Source organism: Bos taurus, chromosome 8 (genome assembly GCF_002263795.3).
Source record: "Bos taurus isolate L1 Dominette 01449 registration number 42190680 breed Hereford chromosome 8, ARS-UCD2.0, whole genome shotgun sequence".
Classification (NCBI taxonomy): domain Eukaryota; kingdom Metazoa; phylum Chordata; class Mammalia; order Artiodactyla; family Bovidae; genus Bos; species Bos taurus.
The window spans coordinates 11,634,526-11,659,919 of record NC_037335.1 but is presented as its reverse complement, the minus strand read 5'-3'; the positions used below and the strand labels follow the sequence as shown (position 1 = coordinate 11,659,919).

Below are 25,394 nucleotides of genomic sequence, written 5' to 3'. Positions count from 1 at the left end.
ATTTTGCCCATGATGTCAGGAATTGGTCACTTGCGCGGCTCTAAACAGCAAGGTTCACAGTGCACGTGAGCATGGGGTCAAGTTGTGCATCAGATTGTCAGGGCTCCCTTCTTGTAAAGGGGAATCTTGTAGACTGCAGGTCTCAAGATCAGGTAGAGGCCAAGGGCAGTCCTTGCCTCTCCCGAATTACAGAGCTGAGTCTCATCCACAGGAATAACTCAGCAACATCCCTTCGGATATGAGAACATTTGGTCACCAGAAGCCATCTCAGCGTCACTCAGTTTGACCTTTCTGGCAGACAGGGAGCTAACAGAAGAAATTCAGATGTCTAACAGAAGGATGGAAAAGTACTCACCTTTACTAGCCATTAGACAAATGCCTAAGATTAACTTTTTAATCTCTCAATTTGGAAAAGATAAAGACAAATTATGTTCCCTGGTTTAGGCACTTCTGTTTTTACTCTCTGCTTCAGAGAAGGGTCATAAAATTGGTACAGCCTTTCCCTGGCGGCCTGGTGATGTGCATCCAAATGGAGCGATCGGATCCTTCCACCCAGATGTCCTACTTCTAGGAACTGAAAGCTCAGGGTTTATTTTGAGGAACTGGATTAAGGACCTATCTAAAGAAGTGTATACAAAGATTGCAAGCAATGTTTGAACGTTAATGCTTGGACACCACCTACATATTTTAACAATAAGAAATTTAAATAAATTATTATATGTCTGAAGGAGAGATTTTTATGGTGTAGTTAAAAGTGATATAAAATACCATATAAAAAAAAATCACGTGATGGCCCCATGAAGATGTTTGTGGTCTACTGATAAGTAGGGGGAAAGCAGTTTACAAAACAATGTGAGGTCTAATCCACTTTTTTTTAAATCCAAATACATTTAAAATTCATGGTAAATGAAACTCCACACCATGGTGTTACAGATGACTTATTTTCTTCTTTTTGTTCACTTGCATATTCTAATCTTTCCACAATGAATATCTGTTTTTAAAATTTTATTTTACTGTACCAATATTTTTCTGATCTTTTTCTAAGTTTCAGGTGTATAACATAGTGATTCACAATTTCTAAAGGTTATACTCCCCTTATGGTTATTATAAAATGCTGACTATAGTCCCTGTGCTGTACAGTACATCTTTGTAGCGTATCTTATACATAGCAGTTTATACCTCAAAGTCCTCTCCCCCGTCTCGCTCTCCTCACCGTCTCTCTTCCCCACTTTGTAGCGTATCTTATACATAGTAGTTTATTCCTCAAAGTCCTCTCCCCCGTCTCGCTCTCCTCACCGTCTCTCTTCCCCACTGTTAACCACTGGCTTGTTTATGTCTGTGAGTTTGGTTTTTTTTAAATATTCACTAATTTGTTTAATTTTTAAGATTTCACATAGGTTATTCTAGGTCTTATTTTTTAATTGAGTTGTTTGGGTGGGGTTTTTTTGTTTTTTGGTTTTTTTGATATTGAATTGTATGAGCTGTTTATGTATTTTGAATTTTAACTAACCCTTTATTGGTCATATTATTTGCAAATATTTTCTATCATTCCATAGGTTGTCTTCATTTTGCCAGTGGTTTCCTTTGCTGTGCAAAAGCTATATATTTAATTACATCCTGTGATTTATTTTTATTTTTGCTTTTGTTTCCTTTGCTTTAGGAGCAGGTCCAAAAATATATTGCTGTGGCTTAAGTCAGAGAGTGTTCCACCGATGTTTTCTTCAAGGAGTTTTATGGTTTCTGGTCTTACGTTTAGGCTTCTAATCTACTTTGAGTTTATTTTGTGTATAGTATTAGAAAATGTCCTAATGTTAACTCTTTTCCACGTAGCCATCCACTTTTCCCAGAACCACTTACTGAAGAGAGTGTCTTTTCTGCATTGTATATTCTTGCCTCCTTAACTGACCATCAGCGTGTGAGTTTATTTCTGAGCCCTCTGTTCCTCCCTGCTGATCTCTGTGTCTGTTTTGTGCTATTTCTGTTTTGTTACGTTCGTTTGTTTTATTCTTTCGATTCCACGTGTAAGTGATAATATATAGTATTTGTCTGACTTATTTCCATCAAGTCTAGTTTGCACAAATGGCAAAATTTCATTCTTTTTCATGTTGAGTAGTATTCCATTACACATATATATTATATATGTGTGTATATATGTCTCACATCTTCTTTCTTTATCCATTCATCTGTTGACGGATACTTAGGTTGCTCCCAAATCTTAGTTATTGTAAAGAGTGCTGCTTTGAACGTTGGGGTGCATGTATCTTTTCAAATTAGTGTTTGCGTTTCCTTTGGGTATATACCCAGCAGTGGAGTTGCTGGATCGTATTGTAGTTCTGGTTTTCGTTTTTTTTGAGAGCCTCCATACTGCTTTCCACAGTGGCTGTATCCATCGACATTCCTACCAACAGCATGTGACGGTTCCCTTTTCCCCACATCCTGGCCACCACTTGTTATTTGTGGTCTTTTTTCTTTTTTCTCATGAAAAATAGTTATATTATTAATTCACCTGTCTTGAAAGATTATGAGATTGTGTCTTTTTTTTTAATGCTATATGTATTTTTTTAATTTTAATTTATTTTAATTGGAGGCTAATTACTTTACAATATTGTGGTGGTTTTTGCCATACATTGACATGAATCAGCCACGGATGTACATGTGTCCCCCATCCTGAACCCCACTCCCACCTCCCTCCCTATCCCATCCCTCAGGGTCATCCCAGTGCACCAGCCCTGAGCACCCTGTCTCATGTACCGGACCTGGACTGGCGATCTGTTTCACATATGGTAATATACATGTTTCAATGCTATTCTCTCAAATCATCCCACCCTCCCTCTCTCACAGAGTCCAAAAGACTGTTCTTTACATCTGTGTCTCTTGCTGTCTCGCATACAGGGTTGTCATTACCATCTTTCTAAATTCCATATGTATGCTTTAGTATACTATATTGGTATTTTTCTTTCTGGCTTACTTCACTCTGTATAATAGGCTCCAGTTTCATCCACCTCATTAGAACTGACTCAAATGTGTTCTTTTTAATGGCTGAGTAATACTCCATTGTGTGTATGTACCACCGCTTTCTCATCCATTCGTCTGCTGATGGACATCTAGGTTGCTTCCACGCCCTGACTATTATAAACAGTGCTGCGATGAACACTGGGGTACACGTGTCTCTTTCAATTCTGGTTTCCTCAGTGTGTATGCCCAGCAGTGGGATTGCTGGGTCATAAGGCAGTTCTATTTCCAGTTTTTTAAGGAATTTCCACACTGTTCTCCACAGTGGCTGTACTAGTTTGCATTCCCACCAACACTGTAAGAGGGTTCCCTTTTCTCCACACCCTCTCCAGCATTTATTGCTTGTAGACTTTTGGATAGCAGCCTTTCTGACCGGCGTGAGATGATACGTCATTGTGGTTTTGATTTGCATTTCTCTGATAATGAGTGATGTTGCGCATCTTTTCATGTGTTTGTTAGCCATCTGTATGTCTTCTTTTCATGATATCCACTTTTATCAGTGTGAGACTGGTTTTGATTTGCAAAGCCACTGACGTTGTGGTCTTGGGTTGCGTTTTTCTGATGAGAAGCCCTGTTGAACATCTTTTCATGTGCCTGTTAACTATCTGTATACCTTAACTTTATATCTTTCTTTTTTTTATTTATTTACTTACACAATAGTATGTGAGTCTGATATTTACATCTATAGGATTGATTTGCCCTTACTCGTCTGCCTCTCTTGGAATAAACTAGTCATCCAGAACATCCAGATGGTTAAAAACTTAACCACAAGTTGTTTTCCCAAAGTTTAGCTGTCAGTCAGTTCTCTGGAATTTTGAATCATAGAAGGTTCAGTGAATGATTATAAAGCTAACTCATGAAAGTGCCAGAAGACTGTAATATGTCTAAGTAGTACTTTTTAAACTCTATTTATGGAGGATTTTAAGTTTTTTTTCCACCCCCTGCCAAGGAAATGTACTTTTAATTGGAAGGAAAATCAGATATATTTTCTTCCTCGTTCTGCCACTTACAATCCTGTGACCCCCAGGCTATCACCTTCTTTTTAGGGCCTCTATTTCCTCATTGGGGGAATGTTAGTGATATCTAAGGTTCTTTCAAGGAAGGCTCAACATTCCCTGATTTATCTCATTACATCCTCAGCATCTACTATACTCACCTAGGGAGTGGTGGGTTTCCCTGATGGCTCAGATGGTAAAAGAATCTGCCTGCCATGCAGGAGACCTGGGTTCAGTCCCTGGGTTGGGAAGATCCCCTGGAGGAGGGCATGGCAACCCACTCCACTATTCTTGCCTGGAGAATTCCCATGGACAGAGGAGCCTGGTGGGCTACAGTCTATGGGATTGCAAAAGGGTCGGACGTGACTGAGCGCCGGAGCACAAGCACACAGGGCGTGGCGATGGGTTAATGCCATGTGGCAAGTGCACAGAGTGAAGGTGCCTCTCCAAGTCTCCCGCCCATGTCCTAAACTAAGGCCAAAGATCAGTTGGCAGCAACAGTGTCTGCAGCTGGAAAGGATCCCTGCACTGAGCTTTTTACAAGGAGCACAGTTCACTTGGTAAATGTCTCAGATCTGCCCACCCATGCCTACTGTTTAGTATTTTTAGTGATTTACTTTAAAATTCTGGTGTCCAGCACTCCCTACCCCACTCCCACTCCTCCGTGCACAGAATGTACCTGTAAGGATCATGCCAAGTGACCCAGCTGGTATTTCAGGATGGGTTAGCTTTGAGAAACACCCATTTCTCTACCGAACAATTATCTTTTCTTTCAAAATCTGCACAGATGTAGTAAAGGGTTTCAGGGATAGTACAAAGGTCTCTTCTTGGATTCCTTTTGTTCAAGAACTGTCCCTGGGTCCCACTTGATTCAGAGGCAAAGGTCAGCAGTTCTGGCCTCAACACAAGTATTCAGGAAGGACAAGTGCTGAATGAGCTGCACACTCGCTGCTTAAATATAACATTTCCCCTGCTTTCCTTTCTTTTTTAAAAAAATCTCTTTTCTGCTTTTCTTTTCCTCTTTTTATCCTTTGCCTCCATGCAGTACCACCTTATTCTGTGGAACAGAAGAGGCAGCAACCCGAACATATTTCCATGTATACAGTAACCTTTCCTCTTTCCATAAAAGAAGAAACCTAGGATAACACTCCACTCTCTCCAAAACAATCCTGTTTGTTCATTCCTCTCTTTTATTAGTATTGAATGGGGGTTAGATAAAACAGAAGAAAGGGAACAATGCAGAGCAGATAGGAAAGGAATTGAAACCATGGGGTCTGTGGTTTCTCTGAATGTGGAAGTAGACAGGATTCCCTGGCCATTTGGTGGGGTTTCTAGCAAAATCACAGATCTCGGGATAATTTAGGGCCTGAAGATCCTGCAGTAATAATACTCGAGGCTTGGGGATGGGGTTTGAGGGTTCTGGAGAGGGTCAGGCAGACCTACATATATCCCTGATACCTAGATTCTACTCTGGTCTGGCTTGTCCCCAAGGCAGAGATCCTTCTCCTCACACCCTGCTTGGACTGTGGTCACTTTGGCTCCCTCTTGGGGTTCCTGAAGCACTGGGAACTCCTATAATGTCATATGAAATACAAATGATAAAGTGAGTGAAACTTGGAGTGGCTCTGATTTCCAGAACCCTCCAGGTTTAAAGCAGGGGTTGGGGGAGGGGGGCGGGGAGTAGACATTGCCCAACTTCCAAGCAAAACCAGTTTGGGGTTGCAAAAACACAGCTGCTCTTCCTTTCCACTGACCTGGGGCTCAGAGTGGCAAGGGACATGTGGCAGTCAATGCCCAGCCCAGGCCACTGTGCTGGCTGAGCCCTAGAAAGAAGGAAAGGCAACTCAAGTATTCAAAACTGAGGCTTATAGGAGAATTTTGCAGGCCCGCAAGTCTCTTGGCTTTTTATCAACACTAGGGATTGCTTGGTGGCCTCCAGCCAGCACCTCCTTCAGATGAGGAGTTGCCACACCTAGAGAGGTGGCCCCAAGGAGCTGGTAGAGAAAGCCAGAGATCAAAGCCTAGCTCTGCCTCTAACTGGATGTTTGCCCTGCGGCGAGCTATCCATGTCTCAGAGCTGCACTATTCTCTGCTGTAAAATGAGAGTAATGATAGGCTGAAATTTACAGAGTTGTGGCCAGGGTTATAGAAGATGGTATGAAGTCAATGGTACATCCTGATACTTAGTAATTAGTAATTGGTTCGTCTGTCTCCTAACTTCTGCAAGCAAGATTTCCTTCATTTATGTACTGAAACTAGATAATTATGTAGTTTTTAAGAAAAAAGGAGGCAGATGGAGAGTGCGTTACACAACATATTTTCTATAAGAGCCACACTGGTCACCACATGCGACTGAATGAGTGAAAGCCGCTCAGTCATGTCTGACTCTTTGCAACCCCATGGACTGTGGCCCACCAGGCTCCTCTGTTCACGGGATTATCCTGGCAAGAATACTGTAGTGGGTTTCCATTTCCTTCTCCAAGGGATCTTCCCAACCCAGGGATCAAACCCAGGTCTCCCGCACTGTGGGCAGATTCTTTACCATCTGAGCCACCAGGGAGACATATATGCATCCTGAAATACCAGCTGGCATTGTAGGATGGTAGGAACGGCAAGAATCATGTAAGACTTCCAGAGCTCTGCTGGGGGCATCTGTAAGCTGTGTTGAGTCACTTCGGTCATGTCTGATTCCTTGCAACCCCATGGACTGTAGCCTGCCAGGCTCCTCTGTCCATGAGATTCTCCAAGCAAGAATACTGGAGTGCGTTGCCATGCCCTCCTCCAGGGCATCTTCCTGATCCAGGGATCAAACTTGCGTCTCATGCCTTGTGCATTGGCAAGTAAGTTCTTTACGGCTAGCGCCACCTGGGAAGCCCACATTTGTAGGCTTCAGGGAAGCGAACTGACATGTTGAGTCCTCACCGCATCATGGCAAATATGGGTACAATTTAGCAACTGGTTTGCCCATCACATTTTGGCAAACTGACCCCCTTTAGGGCTTGACAGAGAAACAGGAATGATTCAATGTTACTTAAGAATTTTTGAAGGTATGACCTGCCCACCATGCCTGGTTCAGCAAAAGGTCCCCACCACTTCCAGAGTTTCCTGGCCCAAGTTTTCTCTTTAGTTTCTTACCATTCCTCCAGAACATCTGCCAGGCTGAGTGAGAACGCAGGGCAGGGCTCGCCCATGAGCGTGTTTGGTTTGGTCATTATGGTGCAGGCCCACTCAGTCGTTTAGGAAAATTTAGTTACCAACATTTGTAAATCAAGAGAGTTTGGGTGGAAATCCAGATTGCCAGCCTCGCTTGAACACCGTCCACACTGGGCTGGCATTCCTGCATGCAGCCTGTGGCTGGAGCCAAGTGGGTGCTGCTCCCTTGGCTGGGCAAGCAATGCCTGAGCTGCCTGGCCGGGCGCTGCCTGCTTCCCTTGTTCAGGGCCCCTTCCTGAACTGGGGTGGTGTTTTGGTTTCATTCCCTCACCATCTTACACATCTCCCGTCCATGGTACCTCACCGCCTTCTGAACTAAGTGGGCGTTCCTCACCTGACCCTCCACACCGTCCAGCAGTGATTCTCAGACTGGGCACCTTCTAGAGACACCTGGGAGATTATTGGGTCCTGCTGCTTCCCCAGTCCCTTCTGATTCAGCAGCTTGGGGAGCGGGGTTGGGACTCAGGAGTCTATTTTTAACAAGAACGATCCTCAGGTAATTCTCCCGCAGATGACCTGGGATGCGTGCTTTTGTAAATAGAGCTGCAGCATGCCCCAGCGTCCCCTGCTGGCCTTTCTTTAGTTTCAGCTCCAGAATTCCTAGAGAAGGCAGTCCCTTGGCCTTCAGTCTCCCCCACCAAATTGCAGCTCCAGCAAAAACCACGTGGGATGGGACTTCCACGGCGGCGGCCCACTGGTTAAGACTTTGCCATCCAATGCAGGGAGTACCGGTTCGATCCCTGGTTGGGGAGCTAAGATCCCACATGCCTTGAGGCCCCAAAACCAGGACATACACAACAGAAGCAATACTATAACAAATTCAATAAAGATTAAAAAAAAAAAAAAATGTGTGTCCAGGAGAAAGAAGCCACTCCTGGCAACAAGGTGCTGATCAGATCCGTTTCCCCGCCCCCACCCCACCCACTCCACCTCTACACAGACACACACACTCACACACTGTCTCTCTCACACACACATGTCTTTCCACTGCATTCTCCCTCCATTACAGGTGCCCAGACCATCCTGGCCCTCCTGCACGGGGAACTCCAGGAAGGCAGGGCTACTCCTCACTCAGCTGCCTGTCATCAGAACAGCCCAGCACTGGACTTCAGACAGAGTGAATGAACACATTCTCGCTCTCAAGTTTCAACTCATTTTCAAACAACTTTATTTGTCCTCAGTTTAAAATGCAAACAATACCAAAGGATATTCGATGAATGTGAGTCGTCTTCCCAGTCCTGACTTTGAGGCCTCTGTCCCTCTTAAGGGGCTTCCCTCTTGGCTCAGACAGTAAAGAATCTGCGTGCAGGTTTGATCCCTGGGTTGGGAAGATCCCCTGGAGAAGGGAATGGCAACCCACTCCAGTATTCTTGTCTGGAGAATCCTGTGGACAGAAAAGCCTGGCAGGCTACAGTCCATGGGGTCGCAAAGAGTTGGACACAACTGAGCAACTTTAACTCACTCATTCCCTAAAGGAACCAGTCTGTTTTGTGTCTTGATGAAAACATGGGCCTGTCTCTGGAGACAAGGGCCACTGTCACTGTTCATCCTCACAAACAGTTGTTTTCTCTACAAACTGTCCTCGGTTTACAATGGTTCAGCTTACAATTTTTTTTTTTTTTTTTTTTTACCACTTTGGTGCAAAAGCGATAGGCACTCAGTAGAAACATACTTTGAGTTTTGAGTTTTGATCCTTGCCCGGGCTGGTGCTACGCAGTACTGTACTCTGCTGTGATCGCAAGTAGCTATAGCCGCAGCTCCCAGTCAGTCACGCCATCACCGGGATGAACAACCTCACAGCCGTTCTGTACTCAAACAGCCACTCTGTTTTCCATTTTCAGTACAGTAGTCAATACATTACGTGAGATATTCAACTCTGTGTTAGGTTATCTTATCCAACTGTAAGCTAGCGTTAAAGAGTCCTGAGAATATCCGCGGTAGGCTTGGCTAAACTGTGAGGTTCAGTAGCGTAGTACATTAAATGCATTTCAGCTTATGGTATTTCCAATTTATGATGGGTTTGTCGAGATACATATCTTTTCATTTTTTTCATTTTATAGTAATATGTTGATCATTTCATATCAGTCATCCCCAAAATAGGTTGGACAAAAGTTCATATTTATTCATAAAACCTTGGATTAAGTAAGGAAATTTTACTATTCTTATATAGTAATTAAGACTGAAGAGTGGACTGGTAAGGATTTTCGCCAAAGCGGTAGATCTAGAAAGCAAGTCTTCCAGCTCCTACGCTGGAGTGTTTTGCTCTAAGTTGTATTGTTATTTGAATCGCTGTTTATCTGTATGGTTCAGGCCAGATCTTTTTTGTTCACCGCTTACAATTTATAAAAAGATACAGGAGAAGTTCTGCCCAGAGCTGGGGTAAAGGGTCCTCTCCAGACTTACTTGGGAGTCTGGCCTTTTATACATCCACCAGGTACCTTAAAGATTCCTTGATGTGAACACACTCTTGCCACCATTATGTAAAAGTGAGTCCACAAGACTGCTAACTAACAAGTTTATTTAAAATGCTGCAGAGGCAGTTACAGAAGAAACCAGCTGTTTTCAAGCCTGCTCTCCCAGAGTTCAGGTTTTATGTAGTTGTACAATGTCACTTGCTCCTACCTCTTACCTCCTGTCAAGCAAAGCATGAATCCAGCTCAGATGTTCATGTGTTGGCAATTTCCCGTGTGACACTTCCTTCATTTCCCTTCTGCCTCATGTCTTATCAGTGCAATCATGTTGGAAAGTTGTAGATATAAGACAAAAGAAGTTTGGAATTGTACACTCTTGAGAGGTAAATGCTAGCTTTCACAGGAGCTTCACAGAGGTCATTTTCTTTGCTAAGAATATCATTCTGATATTCATTTGTGTCCCACCTTCCCACCACTCTGAAAAGATAATAAGTGATTTCTTGAAGTCAGTGTGTATCATAATTGTTAAAGAGGGCAAATACTCATTGGAATAAATAAGATCCAGCTTTGAGAGGAGAAATTAAATGTTCTCTGTCCTTTTCAGGGACACCTGGTCATCAGGAATCATGAGCAACCCATTTGCACACCTTGTTGAGCCTTTGGATCCTGCACAACCAGGAAAGAAGTTCTTCAATTTGAATAAATTGGAGGATTCCAGATATGGTAGGTACATGGCTCTTTGATATAAATGCTCTGATAGCAATCGGCATATCAGTTGCATAATAACTAAACTACCTAATAAATCAGCCTTTAGGAGAGTTGGAAGAGGGAGTAGCAGAGAATGGCTGAATGGTCTTGGATTAACCACAGAAATACACACACACACCCTTCTTACATTGCTCATTTTCAAGTAGATAATGATTATATACATATAACATTTATGTAACACTTGGTATAGAGAGTGTTTGTACATGTATATTATTTAATCTGAATAACAAGCCTGTCAGGCTATATTCAAAAACATTAAAAAGTCCTGAGGAAGCTGAGGCCCAGAGAGAGTCAATGACATGGTTAAATAACAGCTATGTAGGTAGGAGGCAGCCAGCGGCAACAGTCAGGCCGCTGGGTGGCGGATTGGCCCTAGGACGAGCAGTGGCAGCAGAGAGGCTGGGGAGCCCTGCGCTCCTGGGTTTCCTCCAACATCAGTCAGCTCCAGCCAACAGCTCCAGCAGGGCCTTTGCTCAGGCCCCCGGGTGGAATGTTGGCCAACATGCCCAGCAGCCAGTGAAGGTTTACACACTCAACGAGAACCAGCAGTGGGACAGCCAGGGCACTGGGCATGTCCTCCAGCTACGTGGAACAGCGGAAGGGCACGTGCCTGCTAGTCAGGGCCTGACAAGACGTGGGCCACTGGAGACGGGAATGGCAAACCACTCCAATATTCTTGCCTTGAGAACCCCATGAACAGTAGGAAAAGGCAAAAAGATATGACACTGAAAGATGAGCCTCCCAGGTCTATAGGTGTCCAGTATGCTACTGGGGAAGAGTAGAGAAACAGCTTCAGAAAGAATGAAGAGGCTGAGCCAAAGTGGAAAGGACGCCCAATTGTGCTGTGTCTGGTGGTAAAAGTAAAGTCCGAAGCTGTAAAGAACAGTGTTGAATAGGAACCTGGAATGTTAGGTCCATGAATCAAGGTACACTGGATGTGGTCAAACAGAAAGTGGCAAGAGTGAACATTGGCATTTTAGGAATCACTGAACTAAAATGGGAATGGGAGACGTTAATAACGATGATTATTATATTGACTACTGTGGACATGAATCCCTTAGAAGAAAATGGAGTAGCCCTCACAGTCAACAAGAGAGTCTGAAATGCAGTACTTGGGTGCAGTCTCAAAAATGGGAGAATGATCTCTGTTCGTTTCTAAGGCAAACCACTGAACATCACAGTAATTCAAGCCTATGCCCCAACCACTAATGCCAAAGAAGCTAAAGTTCAACAATTCTATGAAGACCTACAAGACCTTCAAGAACTAACAACAACAACAAAAAATGTCCTTTTCATTATAGGGGACTGGAATGCAAAAGTAGGAAGTCAAGAGATACCTGGAGTAACAGGCATGTTTGGTCTTGGAGTACAAAATGAAGCAGGGCAAAGGCTAACAAAAGTTTCGCCAAGAGAACATACTGGTCAGAGCAAACATCCTTTTCCAACAACACAAGAGACAACTCTACATATGGACATCACCAGATGGTCAACACCAAAATCAGATTGATTATATTCTTTGTAGCCAAAGATGGAGAAGCTGTATACAGTCCACAAAAACAAGACCTGGAGCTAACTGTGGCTCAGATCATGAACTCCTTATAGCCAAATTCAGACTTAAATTGAAGAAAGTGGGGAAAACCACTAGACCATTCAGGTATGACCTAAATCAAATCCCTTATGATTATACAGTGGAAGTGAGAAATAGATTCAAGGGATTAGATCTGGTAGACAGAGTGCCTGGAGAACTATGGACGGAGGTTTATAACACTGTCCAGGAGGTGGTGACCAAATCCATCCCCAAGAAGAAGAAATGCCGGAAGGCAAAATGGTTGTCTGAGGAGGACTTACAAACAGCTGAGAAAAGAAGAGAAGCAAAAGGCAGGGAAAGATACACCAAACTGAATGCAGAGTTCCAGAGAAAAGCAAAGAGAGATAAGAAAGCCTTAAGTGAACAATGCAAATAAATAGAGAAAAAACAACAGAATGGGAAAGACTAGAGATCTCTTCAAGAAAATAGAGATTCCAAGGGAACATTTAATGCACAGATGGGCACAATAAAGGACAGAAACAGCAAGGACCGAACAGAAGCAGAAGAGATTAAAAAGAGGTGTCAAGAATACACAGAACTGTACAGAAAAAGTTCTTAATGACCCAGATAACCACGATGGTGTGATCACTCACCTAGAGCCAGATTTCCTGGAGTGTGAAGTCAAGTGGGCCTTAGGAAGCATTCCTACAAACAAAGCTAGTGGAGGTGATAGAATTCCAGCTGAGCTATTTCAAATCCTAAAAGATGATGCTGTGAAAGTGCTGCACTCAATATGCCAGCAAATCTGGAAAACTCAGCAATGGCCACAGGACTGGAAAAGATCAGTTCTCATTCCAATCCCAAAGGGTAATGCAAAGGAATGTTCAGACTGCCACACAATTGTACTCGTTTCACATGCTAGCAAGGTAATGCTCAAAATCCTTCAAGCTAGGCTTTAGCAGTAAGTATATCTTCCAGATGTACAAGCTGGATTTGGAAAAGGCAGGGGTACCAGAGATCAAATTGCCGACATCCACTGGATCAAACCAGTCAAACCTAAAGGAAATCTACCCTGAATATCCAATGGAAGGACCGATGCTGAAGCTGAAGCTCCAATTCCTTGCCCACCTGATGCCCACCTGATTCACTGGAAAAGACCCTGATGCTGGGAAAGACTGAGGGCAAGAGTAGAAGGGAACGACACAGGATAAGGTGGTTGGATGGCATCACTGACTCAGTGGACATGAGTTTGCGCAAACTCAGGGAGATAGTGACGGACAGGGAAGCCTGACGTGCTACAGTTCATGGTGTGCAGCGTGAGACACAACTTGGCAACTGAACAGCAACAAAAAGAGCAGAAGAGGATGAAAACACAAGCCTGTTTTGTCCCAACTCCTATGCTTTTCTGCCTTTGTGCTCTTTCCTTCTCTGGATAATACTAGTGAATAATTCTTAGGTATCAAGTTGAACCACTTCTTTTATAAGCAAAATAAATTTTCTTAAAAATTACCATTGTCTTATTCTAAAAAACATGGTTACCAATGACCATACTCCATGGAGTTTAGGTGTTTATTTCCTTTGAAAGGTATATATGACTATTCTTTGGTCTTATTTTAATCATCGTAAAGGGGTTATTTTCTCATTTTTTACACACTGAGGTTTCATAACAAATACTACTCTGTATGTGTGTATGTGTATTTTACTCACTAACAGTAATACAGCAAATTAAATAATCTAGACTGATTTCCTTCATGATAACTTAAGGGAAGCTCTGTTATTGGATTCCAAGGCTAGGCAGCCACTGGCTATGAAAGAATTAACTGTAATATTTTACTTTTGCCTAGGCTGCAGGTATTTTCTAATAACTGAATGTCTCAAGCCCATTCAATATTCTTATATTTCAAATTGTTGAAATCAGTTTAAATTTACTCTCTTTCCTTGTTGAAAGACTACCGGGGATGTTGCCTTGTATCAAGTTTGGATGGAGATTGGCTTTAAAGAGCTCTGATAATAAGATGTCTCATGGATTTTTGTTTGTTTTGTTATGCTTTCTCCTTTTATTCCTAGGATCCTTACCATTTTCTATCAGAGTTCTCCTGGAGGCAGCCATTCGGAACTGTGATCAATTTTTGGTGAAGAAAAATGATGTTGAAAATATCCTGAATTGGAAGGTCATGCAGCATAAGAACATAGAAGTGCCCTTTAAGCCTGCCCGAGTCATCCTGCAGGACTTTACGTGAGCCTCGTGTCACCTTACTCTCTGTTTCTCTCCCTCCCTTGTCGGCCTGTAGAGAAGGCTTTTTAAAGGCAAAAACAAAAAAACAACACAGTGATTGTGTGATTTTTCACTCAATATTCAGAGACACTTGAAAGCAAAAGAGGGCGGTCATCCCAGATGGCAAGAGATAATCTCAGGGATGATACTCATCCACCTTTTCCAGTGGCGGAGATCATTGTCCTTGGTCTTGAAGATCCTAGTCCTCAGTGTACTAGCAAAAAAGGTGAAAGAGACAGCATGAAGTGGAACTGTCTTAGAATCTTTTCTCCCCCACATCCTGTCACCCAGGGAGCCAGGTTTTAAACAGACATCCTTGGAATGTTGATATGTATCACCGGAGGGGAGACGTAGTTTGCAAGGCCTGATGTGTTGCTGTTAAGTCTCTGCTCACACCCTGCTAGTCCCAAGAACCGCTTCCCATCACAGCCTCACTTAAAAAAAAAAAAATCTATCTATTTATTCATTTTTGGCTGCACTGGGTCTTTATTGCTGCCCTCGGGCTTTTAGCTGCAGTGAGCAGGGAATACTCTATAGTTGTGGTATGCTGGCCTCTCATTGCGGCGGCCTCTCTTGTTGCAGAGCACAGGCTCTCAGTACATGGGCTCCAGGAGCTGCGGCTCCTGGGCTCTAGAGCACAGGCTCAGTAGTTGTGGCACACAGGCAGAGTTGCCTTGGGACATACGGGATCTTCCCAGATCAGGGATTGAAGCCGTGTCCCCTGCATTGGCAGGTGGGTTCTCAATCAGTGGGCCACCAGGGAAGCCCTTCACCCCTTCACAGACTACCTTTTCATTTTTTTAAACAATGTTATTTTATTCCTTCTGGCGACCAAATTTCATTTTTTTAGAGGATGAGTACTCATATTTTAGTCTCTAATATAATAAAAAGGAAGGATGCATTTAATATAAACTTGATTCACAGCCGCTTTTCTGAGTTACATCCATTCCTTTAAATTTGAAGTTGAAGGGTGTGATCTCTGTCTTGCCCAGGACTTTGCTAGCCCACCATGTGAGTAGGGAACAGTAATAACAGAAAAAGCTCCCAAGTTATTAAGTGCCAGCTTTCTGACAGTTTCTCTGCCTAAACCACATTGGTTGTGAACTTTAATGCAGGAATAAAATTGCATATAGAGGTACCACTCAGCCATGATGCTCATTACTGATGTGATTTCCACTCAAGGAAATATATTTAGCAGCTTTCACTTTTCTGACATCTATCATTTGCTCCACTGGTGAGACAGCCCTCTTGCCAATATTTTCAGTAGAAACAAAAGCTGGAAAAAACCCGCATAACACTTGTTTAACAGATTTGTCTTCTGCTTAATTCTCCCATTTCTTAGGGGTGTGCCAGCTGTGGTTGACTTTGCTGCCATGCGTGATGCTGTGAAAAAGTTAGGAGGCAATCCAGAGAAAATAAACCCCATCTGTCCTGCTGATCTTGTCATTGATCATTCCATCCAGGTTGATTTCAACAGAAGGTGAGAGACCAGGATTAATATTTGGGTTTTCTGCTTTGTGCAAAATCTTGGAGTATAAGTCTTGTGTATGTGTGTATCGTTAAATAAAAGAAGAAAAATCTTTAAAAGATATATTCAGAAAAACGCAAACTTACTATAAATTTTCCCTTGAAGTTTTTTTTTTTTTTTTTTTTTAGTGATGGGGACATTAATCTCTTTTTTCTTTCTATTTACTTCCTTCGGGGGAGCAGGCTGTGTTTAAGCTTGAAGTTTGGGTGAAAATCACAAACAGATTTCTGCCAGGGGAGCTTGTTAGTACAAGTATGTGTGTGACCTTAAAAGAGTTTTGGTGTTTTGTTTTGCTTTTTCTAACCACTGGATCCTTATTCTTCTTTTAATTCCAAGTAATTATTTTATATCTAGCCATCTCTGCCTCTCCACACAAGTGTCCATAATGTCCGTACCTTTCTTTTCCGCTGTTCCTTCTACTGTTCGGGATACCCGCTTCTCTCTTCCTGCCATAACCCTACCAATAACCTACCAGTAAAATCTCAGTGTCGGTAGATGATAAAAATGTATCTCTTAAACATCTACCAATTAGTTGGGAGGTCCGCTAACCTCAGCTGAGTGCGGTTGGGCAACTGTGCCTCACCCAGCCTTGACTGGGTTGACTGCTTACACTGCACACCTGCAGGGCAGCTGGGCCTGCCCCATTCTCTGTGGGCTGCTTTGGGAGCCCAGGCTAAAGGAGAAAGCAGCTGTCTGGGCATCACAGAGGCTTGAGAGAGCAAGCGGGAACCTGCAGTATCTGTCGAAGCCTTGATGAGGGACTGACGTCTGATCACTTCTGTTCACAATGACATTAATTATAGCAAGGCCCGAGGTCGAGCCCAAAGTCAGGGGTGGAGGCATACACTCCAGTAACTGCAAGATTACACAACAAGGATATGAATACAGGGAGGGCAGCCAGGTACTGCTAGAAGGCTGATACCTTCACCTAGAAATATAACTAAGTAAAATTATTTCCAACTTTAGATAGAACCTTAGTTAAAAGGAAATAACTGTTCTGCATACAATGCTGGGAAAATCAATTCTTTGGTAGAAAAAACAGTACCTATGATTGAAAGCATTAATATTTTTAAAATTAAATCATCAAACATTTAGAAGAAAATGTAACTTTATATGTGTCAGATGTCTTGATGAGAAAGACTTTTCTCAATTGAGAGGCAATGAATGAAACAAAGGCACAAAAACTATAGATGTAAGGACTTCAAAGCTAACAGGAGATAACTTGAACAATATTTTCAATAGAGTTAATAGCCTTAATATATACAGAGTATGTGTAACCTATTAAAAAAAAAAGAAAAGAAACAGTAAAACCCAGCAAATAAATGGGCAAAGGGAAGTAGACATGTCACAGTAAAAGAAAATGGTAAACAGTATATAAAGCCTTTTCAACTTTACAAGTAATAAAAAGGTAAATTAAACCCTTGAGATACCATTTTCTCTTATCAACATAGTTAAGATTAGAAAATAAATGTTATTAATTATAAAGGTGTCATGATGGAGACACTTTTATACACTGCTGATAGAGCTGGAAATTAGAAATAATGAAAGCACTGTGTATTTGGATCGTTAGAAATTGCCATATCCTTTGTCCTGCGATTTCTACTTCTAAACATATCCTTTATAGATTTCTGAAATTCAGCAGAAGCTTAGTGACTAAATAGTGCTCTTTAAAGTATTATTTATAATAGAGAAAACCTAAAAGCATTCTATGTGTCCCAACAAACGAGAGTGATTTATTAAATTATATACATCCTTAAAATAAATATATTAAGTAACCTTTAGGGTTATATTTAAATCCTTAATAACACTTGGAACATGCTCATGTGTTAGCTCAAGGAGCCAGGTAGAAATTGCCTGTGTAGAGTGATCTCAGTTCAATGAAAAGCTGCTGCTGCTAAGTCGCTTCAGTCGTGTCCGACTCTGTGCGACCCCATAGATGGCAGCCCACCGGGCTCCCCCGTCCCTGGGGATTCTCCAGGCAAGAACACTGGAGTGGGTTGCCATTTCCTTCTCCATGAAAGTGAAAAGTCAAAGTGAGGTCTCTCAGCAACCTCATGGACTGCAGCCTTCCAAGCTCCTCTGTCCATGGGATTTTCCAGGCAAGAGTATTGGAGTGGGGTGCCATTGCCTTCTCTGCAATGAAAAGCTAGGCAGAGGTTAAAGAATTGGAAAGAGAGGTGCCAAACTGCTAAGCGATTGTAACTATTCTTTATTTTTACAATAAGAAGCTGTTGTTTTTATAATAGAAGTTCATTTAAGAATGTGAAACCAACCGCACAAAGGGGAAAAAAACCCAAAACCTCTATTGGCTTCCTTGGCAATTTAAGCGGGTTCCATACAGGCTTAAGAGAATCGTAGAAACTGGCCATTCTCAAATTAGTATTGACAATATCCAAACCAGAAAAATTCAGGAATCGAGAGAAATCTGCTTTGTCTCCTGAACTGTCAGTTCTTGGAACAAGCAGACTGGATACTTGCCAGCTCTTTCCTTTCCTTTGGACTCTAAACCCATCCTTAGGCTTTTTTTTTTTTTTTTTCCCTTAAATTACATGAGCTCAATCTAATATTTTGATTTCAAAGGGAAGAGTTAAAAATACACAAACTATTGTCCTATTGAAGAGTAAGTATGTTTCCTAAAGTCCCACTTGAGAAATGAATAAAAAGTAAGCTCACAAAGGCAAAGGAGAAGAGAGTGGCAGAGGATGAAATGGTTGGATGGCATCACTGACTCAATGGACACAAGTTTGAGCAAACTCCGGAAGATAGTGAAGGACAAGGAAGTCCATGGGGTCACAAAGAGTCGGACACGGTTTAGCAGCTGAACAACAACCTCACAAAATCATAGGCCACTTTTATCTTTCTTGAAGACTCTTATTGGTCTTCATGGATTTACCTTTATTTCCCTTGCCTGGAAGGTAAAAATACTGGTGGAGACAAAATTGCAATTGTTTTAATGTCTGAAGTTATTTGACGCAAAACTCAAAGAACTCCTGACTCTCTAAGTAGGTAAAGAATCTGAATCAGCACCAACTGTGACTTGGTTTCCTCTTTAAGCTGTGACATCTATCAACTCTGGTTTCAATTTTTTATGGACCTTTTTCATTTACACTGTAACACTGAAAATATTGTTTTGAAAAACGCAAAGTCCAAGGTTGAGCTTTGATCCAAAATGATACCCAAATCTAACAAACACTTTTTTTTTTTTTAATTCAAGAGAAACATTTCTGTAAGAAGCATTTTCATTGCTAGTGTTTTGTTTTTATTTCTTGAGTTTGGTTTTGCAATTTGACCTCCCAGTCTGTTTCCTCATTTTTGTAAAGAATTAAATGTGATACGTCTCAGCTTTTGTGGAACTCTGTGCTGTGGGCTTTTTTCCAGCTATTTCCAGAAATGAACTAGTACAACTGGGTAAGGGGTGGCAGGATGGTGAATTTTCTCAGTTAAGTATTTCTAAACTTTTTCCTTGGTTTGAATATTAGTAATTGGCTTCACACTATCTTTAGGGATCAAGGATCTAACTAATGCATAATTATAATGTTTTGCAAAGTTATCTCAGAAATAATCTTTTTTAAAATCCCAACAAGAATATAACAATTTCCAACCAGATTTCAAGCATATCCGAACTACGAACTATTTCCTCTATAAATATTTTCTGTGAATTTCTGGAGTACCATTAAATGTAATACTCAGAAACTTTGAACTACATCCAGATCTGATTTCAACTTATGTAAATAAGGGGACATTTCCTCTTTAATCTGTGAGGCCATTCACATTCAGAGATCTTATTAAAAACTCACCAGGTTGGGTAAATGTAGGGCAGTTCTGAGTGGTGGAAAACTCTGAATTCTAGGTCTGTTTATTCATTTCAATAACTAGAACTAAGTTAAAGAAACAGCCAAGGTTAGCATGAAAGTTGTTCTGTTTTAGTGACTAAAAGGGTTGTTGTTGGTGGGTTTCTTTTTTTTTTTTTTAACTTAGAATTAACATATTATAAAGCAGCCTAAACATTCTGGCTTCTGCTTGTCCTGTGACTGTCATTTGTATCAAACTGATGGTCCCAAAATTCTGCGGGTTAAATGATCTTCTTCCAGCCCTGCTTCTGCTGTAAGGAGCTCTGATATCCTTCTAGAGACAGGAGGATGAGGCATAATGACTGGGAGTCCTTGTGTGCTCAGAGTACGGCAGAAGAGATGGAGCAGGGCCATACATGATTAAAAATAATGTTCCAAGATGCCTTTCCTTTTTTTTTTTATTAAAAATAATTCTATTTAACAGACCTATTGTGTGCTAGTATTTGTTCAAGAAGCAGGTTAGTCTTAAAAAGCAGAGAGATTAGAGAATGCATAGCTTGAATGCAGTTAATAAGTGTAGGAATGAAATTTCTAACTTGGAGAGTTGGGAGATTCTTCCAGGAGTATCACTTAATCTAGGTCCCCAGGAATGTTTACCACAAGGAACTGGAAAGGCATTCTACACAGAGAGAACAGAGCATGCGAAGGCATGAGGAAAGTGTAGTGTGGGAGAGTATGAAGGCCACAGTGCCGCTGAAGCTGAAAGTTTGGACTGGAGGATGGGAGAGAGTACATGGAGGAAGTCTGAGGTCAGACTGAAGGACCTTGTTTTTTAAAGAAAAGGATTTGTACTTTATTTAGAAAATGGGATCCCCTGGCAGATTCAGCATGGGTTGTGATGATCTGTATTTTGGAAAACCAAATTCTGGTGACAATACAAAAGATAGGTTGACTAGATTGAGAGAAACAAGACAGGAGGCTGTTTCTGGAATAAATACTCTGATAGCTGTAGGTACTAAGTGGGAGAAGAGGAGATCATTAGATGAGAGATGGACAGATAAGAACAAGAAGGAGATGCAGGGAGTAAGGTCACACATTAGGATTTGACCTGTTGCATTTGTGGTGCCCAAAGTGTTCCTGGTGTAGATGCTCAGGATACATTGGGAATATGGATCTGGACCTGAAGACACAGGAGAGGACTAGAGGGATGGAGCCCTCAGTGTACTAGGATGAAGGTGGAGGGATGGAGCCCTCAGTGTACTAGGATGGAGGTGGAGGACCTGAAGACATGAGTGGGGACCGGAGGGATGAAGCCCTCAGTGTACTTGGAAAAATTATCTAATCTTTCTGTGCCTTGGCTTCCTCTTCTATACATTGGGATGATAGTAGTACCTACGTGAGGGGTTGTTATGATGATTGAGTGAGTTCATGTGTGTAAAGTCTGTATGCCTCTTGCGATCTCGCATGTTGGCTTCTGCTGTAATTATTATGGTAGTTGTCGCTGTTACAATACCAGCACCACTGCTGCAGTTTCTGGAACTACTACTGCAAGGAGACAGTATAGGGATTTAGAACATCGATGCTGGAGTCAAACTGCCTGGGTTTCAGTACCAATTCCATCATTTACTTGCTGGGTAGTCTTGAGCACCTTACCTTCTGTCTGTCTCCTTTTGAAAAAAATGTGGATATTAGTTGCCCCTAACTTGAAGGGCTATTTTGAAGACTAAATTAGAAAATAAATGTAAAGCACTTTAGTGCCTAGCTCTTGTAATGTCAGTAAGCGTTAACTATCAATTAGTGAGGCCTGACTTGGCTCTTAGCTATTAATTTTACCGTCCTTTCCTATGTTCACTCAGTCCATGACACATAGTTTACAAATGCTTCCTGTGTGCTAAGCATGCAGAGTTACCACTATGACTTACTCTACCTTGACTCAAAACAATGTAGTTTGATTATAAAAATTCTAGAAAAGCTTCCTGATGCTCTGCATTGTCCATGTCCTTCCTGATGGATGGAATGACTTTGAGCAAACTTTGGCATGTATTTTGGGTTTTATAGATGTTCTTGGGTGGCACCATCTGCCCTGTAAACCTCCATTTGGAGGATAGGAGGTTGTGATCCTACAAATTCCTGTGCCTCCTGGCATCACTGGGTTCCTGTCCCCAACATAAAACAGATGAAAATGCCAGGCCCAGGCATGGCTCAGCTCAGAGAGGTGTCGTAACAAAGCCACAGATGAGAAAGATGTATGGAAAGAAGGCTTCTTTAAGAATCTAAACTGCTGTTCTCCTCATAAATGTCTTAAGTCTGTTCCTAAGACTCAGACTTTATGATTAGAATAGTTTTTACTTAGATTCACTCAATGTTTTCTACCTACCATGTTTAAAGGCATTGTAAAAAAAATCACCTGAATCAAAAATAAAGTTGTTTTTCCTTTAATTAACTCTTCTTTGCCATGTGAATAAATGTATTACCACCCAACAGGCCTACAGATGATATGCCATTTGGTTTATTATCATCAATAACTTTGGTAACATTTCAAGCCTTAAAATTTATTTGTTTAGTTGTTCTCTTTGACAGGGCAGACAGTTTAAAGAAGAATCAAGACTTGGAATTTGAAAGAAATAAAGAACGATTTGAATTTTTAAAGGTACGGGCAGAGCTTGGTTCCATTGATTGATTCTTCATACGTGTGGGGCGTGAGGGAGAGGTGAGCTGCATAAACGTGTGTCTGGCATTCACAGTGTTCCTCCCATTTCTCAACCCTAGTGGGGCTCTCAGGCCTTTCACAACATGAGGATTATTCCACCGGGCTCAGGAATCATCCACCAGGTGAATCTGGAGTATTTGGCAAGAGTGGTCTTTGATCAGGATGGATATTACTACCCAGACAGCCTTGTGGGCACAGATTCGCACACCACCATGATTGATGGTTTGGGTGTCCTTGGTTGGGGTGAGTGCTTTTTCGGGTTCCTATTCGTATATGCTGGTCTGTGGCATGGACTTCGATATACTTTGATCCCATTACATTCCAGCAGCATGAATTTGAGTGACCAACAAATATCGGAGAGGTATTTTTGTCTGTTTTGCTTACTGCTATATTTCCAGTACCCTGAAAAGTGTTTTGTGCCTTTTACGCAGTCAGTATGATATTTGGAAGAATGAATTGGAACAAGGGGTTAGGGACATTTGAAATAAATGAAAACCACCTGGAGAGTTTGTTAAAAATGGATACTCCTGACCCTCACTCTCCTTTTCAGTGTGGAATCGTGGGGATTTTGATCTAGATGTTGGGAGACCACACTCTGAGAAACACTTGTTAAAAATTCTGTAGAGGGAAATAGAGGAAAGATAACCGTTCTTTATGGAAATATAACTCTACACTAGTAAAATACTGTAAGTGGGTTGACTACTTATTAATGATACTGAACTATGCCTGAGGAGTCATGAAACCATTATTACATACAGGTGTGGGTGGTATCGAAGCAGAAGCTGTGATGCTGGGCCAGCCAATCAGCATGGTGCTTCCCCAGGTGATCGGCTACAGGCTGGTGGGAAATCCCCACCCCCTGGTCACATCCACTGACATCGTGCTCACCATCACCAAGGTACCCAAGTGCTGCCTCTTCTGGGGTCTTAGAGAGTCTCAGTGACAAACTGGAAGGAAGTCCTTGATGGACTCTCTCTTGGTTTTCACGTGCTCTAGAAATGCTAGGAAACAGTACGTTGATGACTTTAAAAGAGACGCAACAAGGCGAGAATTCTGTGGTCAAATTTCAGATCATTAGGTTCACGTCACTCTTCTGTTGCTGCATGGATCTTTTTATTTAAAAAAAAAAGTTTTTGAAACCGTGAAATAGTTTAAATACGCAGAAGTTAAAATGACACTTATATGCCCACTGCATAAACTTAACAGATGGTAACATTTTGCTGTTTTTGCTTCAGAGCTGTCTCTGTATGTACATTTTTTAAAGAAGTGAAATGTAATGTTTATGGCTGAAGCCACCCTCCTCATTTCTAGAGATAATCACTATGCTGAGGTTGTACAAAATCATTTCCATGCATATGTTTATACTTCTGTACTTTTTCCATGTGGTTCTTCTTTGTATGTAAATAACAAACTCTTTCTATGAATAATTTTTTACTTTTAAAATTTCTTTCTCTGTATTTTAAGTTACATTATTGTAACGGATGTTTTTCCAAGCTGGAAAATACTAGTTTTTTTTGTTTGTTTGTTTTTCCCCTTGTTGGAAGTAATCTTTTATGATGATTTGCTTGCTTTGCAAAAAGAAGGCAGTTTCATTTTGAAAGATTATTAGAAAAGTAATTTTTTTATTATCACAAAGTTTTTTCTGGTTGTATAGTTTGGAGGCTTGGGGTATTTGGGATGGATACTATACTTTTGATTTAATCTTCATGGAAATCAGAATTGGATATGTTTGAATATTATAGTTTATCAGAGATGTCCACATCGTTCAAGTGTAGAATAACATAGGCTTTACCCACAAAATTTGGCAGAATTCCACATAATCAGAAGAGCCTGTCCACGTGGTTGTCCATACTTCATGAAACTGATTTCATGCAGGCCCAAGCTGGTCACTGATGCTGCAGCTCTGGCTGATGGCTTGCATGGAAAAGATGTGGGAGTCAGACTGCCTGAATCTTTTGGTTACCTTATACCTGTTTTTAGGATATTCATTCATTATACACTTGGAAACAAGGCATTTGCTTACTCAGCAAGTGCAAATCGTAACTTATTTAAGTTGAAAGAATTTATTTAATCTTTAGAAAGTTTTCTCATTTTGAAAAACTTTTCTTAATATTGTGTTTTTATATTATTTTTTCTTTTTCAAGAACTGTTTTGAAATAATTTTAGATTTATAGGCGAGTTAATGTAAAGGTAATACAGAGTTCTGTTACCTTTCTCTCAGCTCCCCCAGATGGTAACATCTTATATAACCATGGTACATTTACCAGAAATAGTAGTTAACATTGGTATGCCATTTTTAACTAAACTAGAAACTCCACCAGTCTTTTTAGTAATGTCCCTTTTCTGTTCTAGGATCTACTGCAGGGTACCATGTTGTATTAGTTGATTTGCTTTTTAAGTTTTATTTTTAAAAGTAATCTATAACGTGTGCTCAGTCGTGTCTGACTCTTTGTGACCGCATGGACTGTAGCCTGCCAGGCTCCTCTGTCCATGGAATTTTCCAGGCAAAAATACTAGAGCAGGTTGCCCTTTCCTACTCCAGGGGATCTTCCCAACCCAGGGGTCCAACCTGCGTCTCCTACATTGGTAGGCAGATTCTTTACCACTGAGCCACCTGGGAAGCCCATAATCCAAAATACATTGGGCTAATTTAGTTTGTGTTGACTCACAAGGCTGGTTTATGAAAATTGCAAGGGGATAGTTCTGCATTTTAGATGAGTTATCAGGGCTTCTCTGTTGGTCCACTGGTTAAGACTCTGCCCTCCAGATGTGGGGAGCACGAGTTCAGTCCCTGATTGGGGAACTACAATCCTGCATGCTGCCTGGCATGACCATAAAGAGTAAATAAATACTGAAAAAAAAATGTGGGTTATCAAATCTCAAATTCTGTTATTATCCTGTTGCTCAGCACCTCCGCCAGGTTGGGGTAGTAGGCAAGTTTGTCGAGTTCTTTGGGCCAGGAGTAGCCCAACTGTCCATTGCCGACCGAGCTACAATTGCCAACATGTGTCCAGAGTATGGGGCCACTGCCGCCTTTTTCCCAGTTGATGAAGTTAGTATCAAGTACCTGGTGCAGACAGGTAAGTGCAGAACCCTGAGAACAGAAGGTCCTTTGTATAGTTCAGAGAAAGCTGAGAATCGGGGTGCTACCTTCTGTCTCTGT

General features: G+C 41.5%; 1 protein-coding gene across 3 annotated transcripts in view; it reads left to right on the top strand.

The window, feature by feature from the left end:
* ACO1 (aconitase 1) overlaps window positions 1-25,394 on the top strand; it is a 62,940-nt gene that overhangs the window by 14,611 nt on the left and 22,935 nt on the right. For 2 of the 3 annotated variants that reach the window (XM_005209852.5, NM_001075591.1), the window contains 7 exon segments: window positions 10,236-10,354; window positions 13,995-14,163; window positions 15,545-15,682; window positions 22,102-22,171; window positions 22,291-22,474; window positions 22,990-23,129; window positions 25,140-25,311. In XM_005209852.5, coding sequence (XP_005209909.1) covers window positions 10,236-10,354; window positions 13,995-14,163; window positions 15,545-15,682; window positions 22,102-22,171; window positions 22,291-22,474; window positions 22,990-23,129; window positions 25,140-25,311 — 992 coding nt within the window. 3 annotated transcript variants of the gene reach the window in all.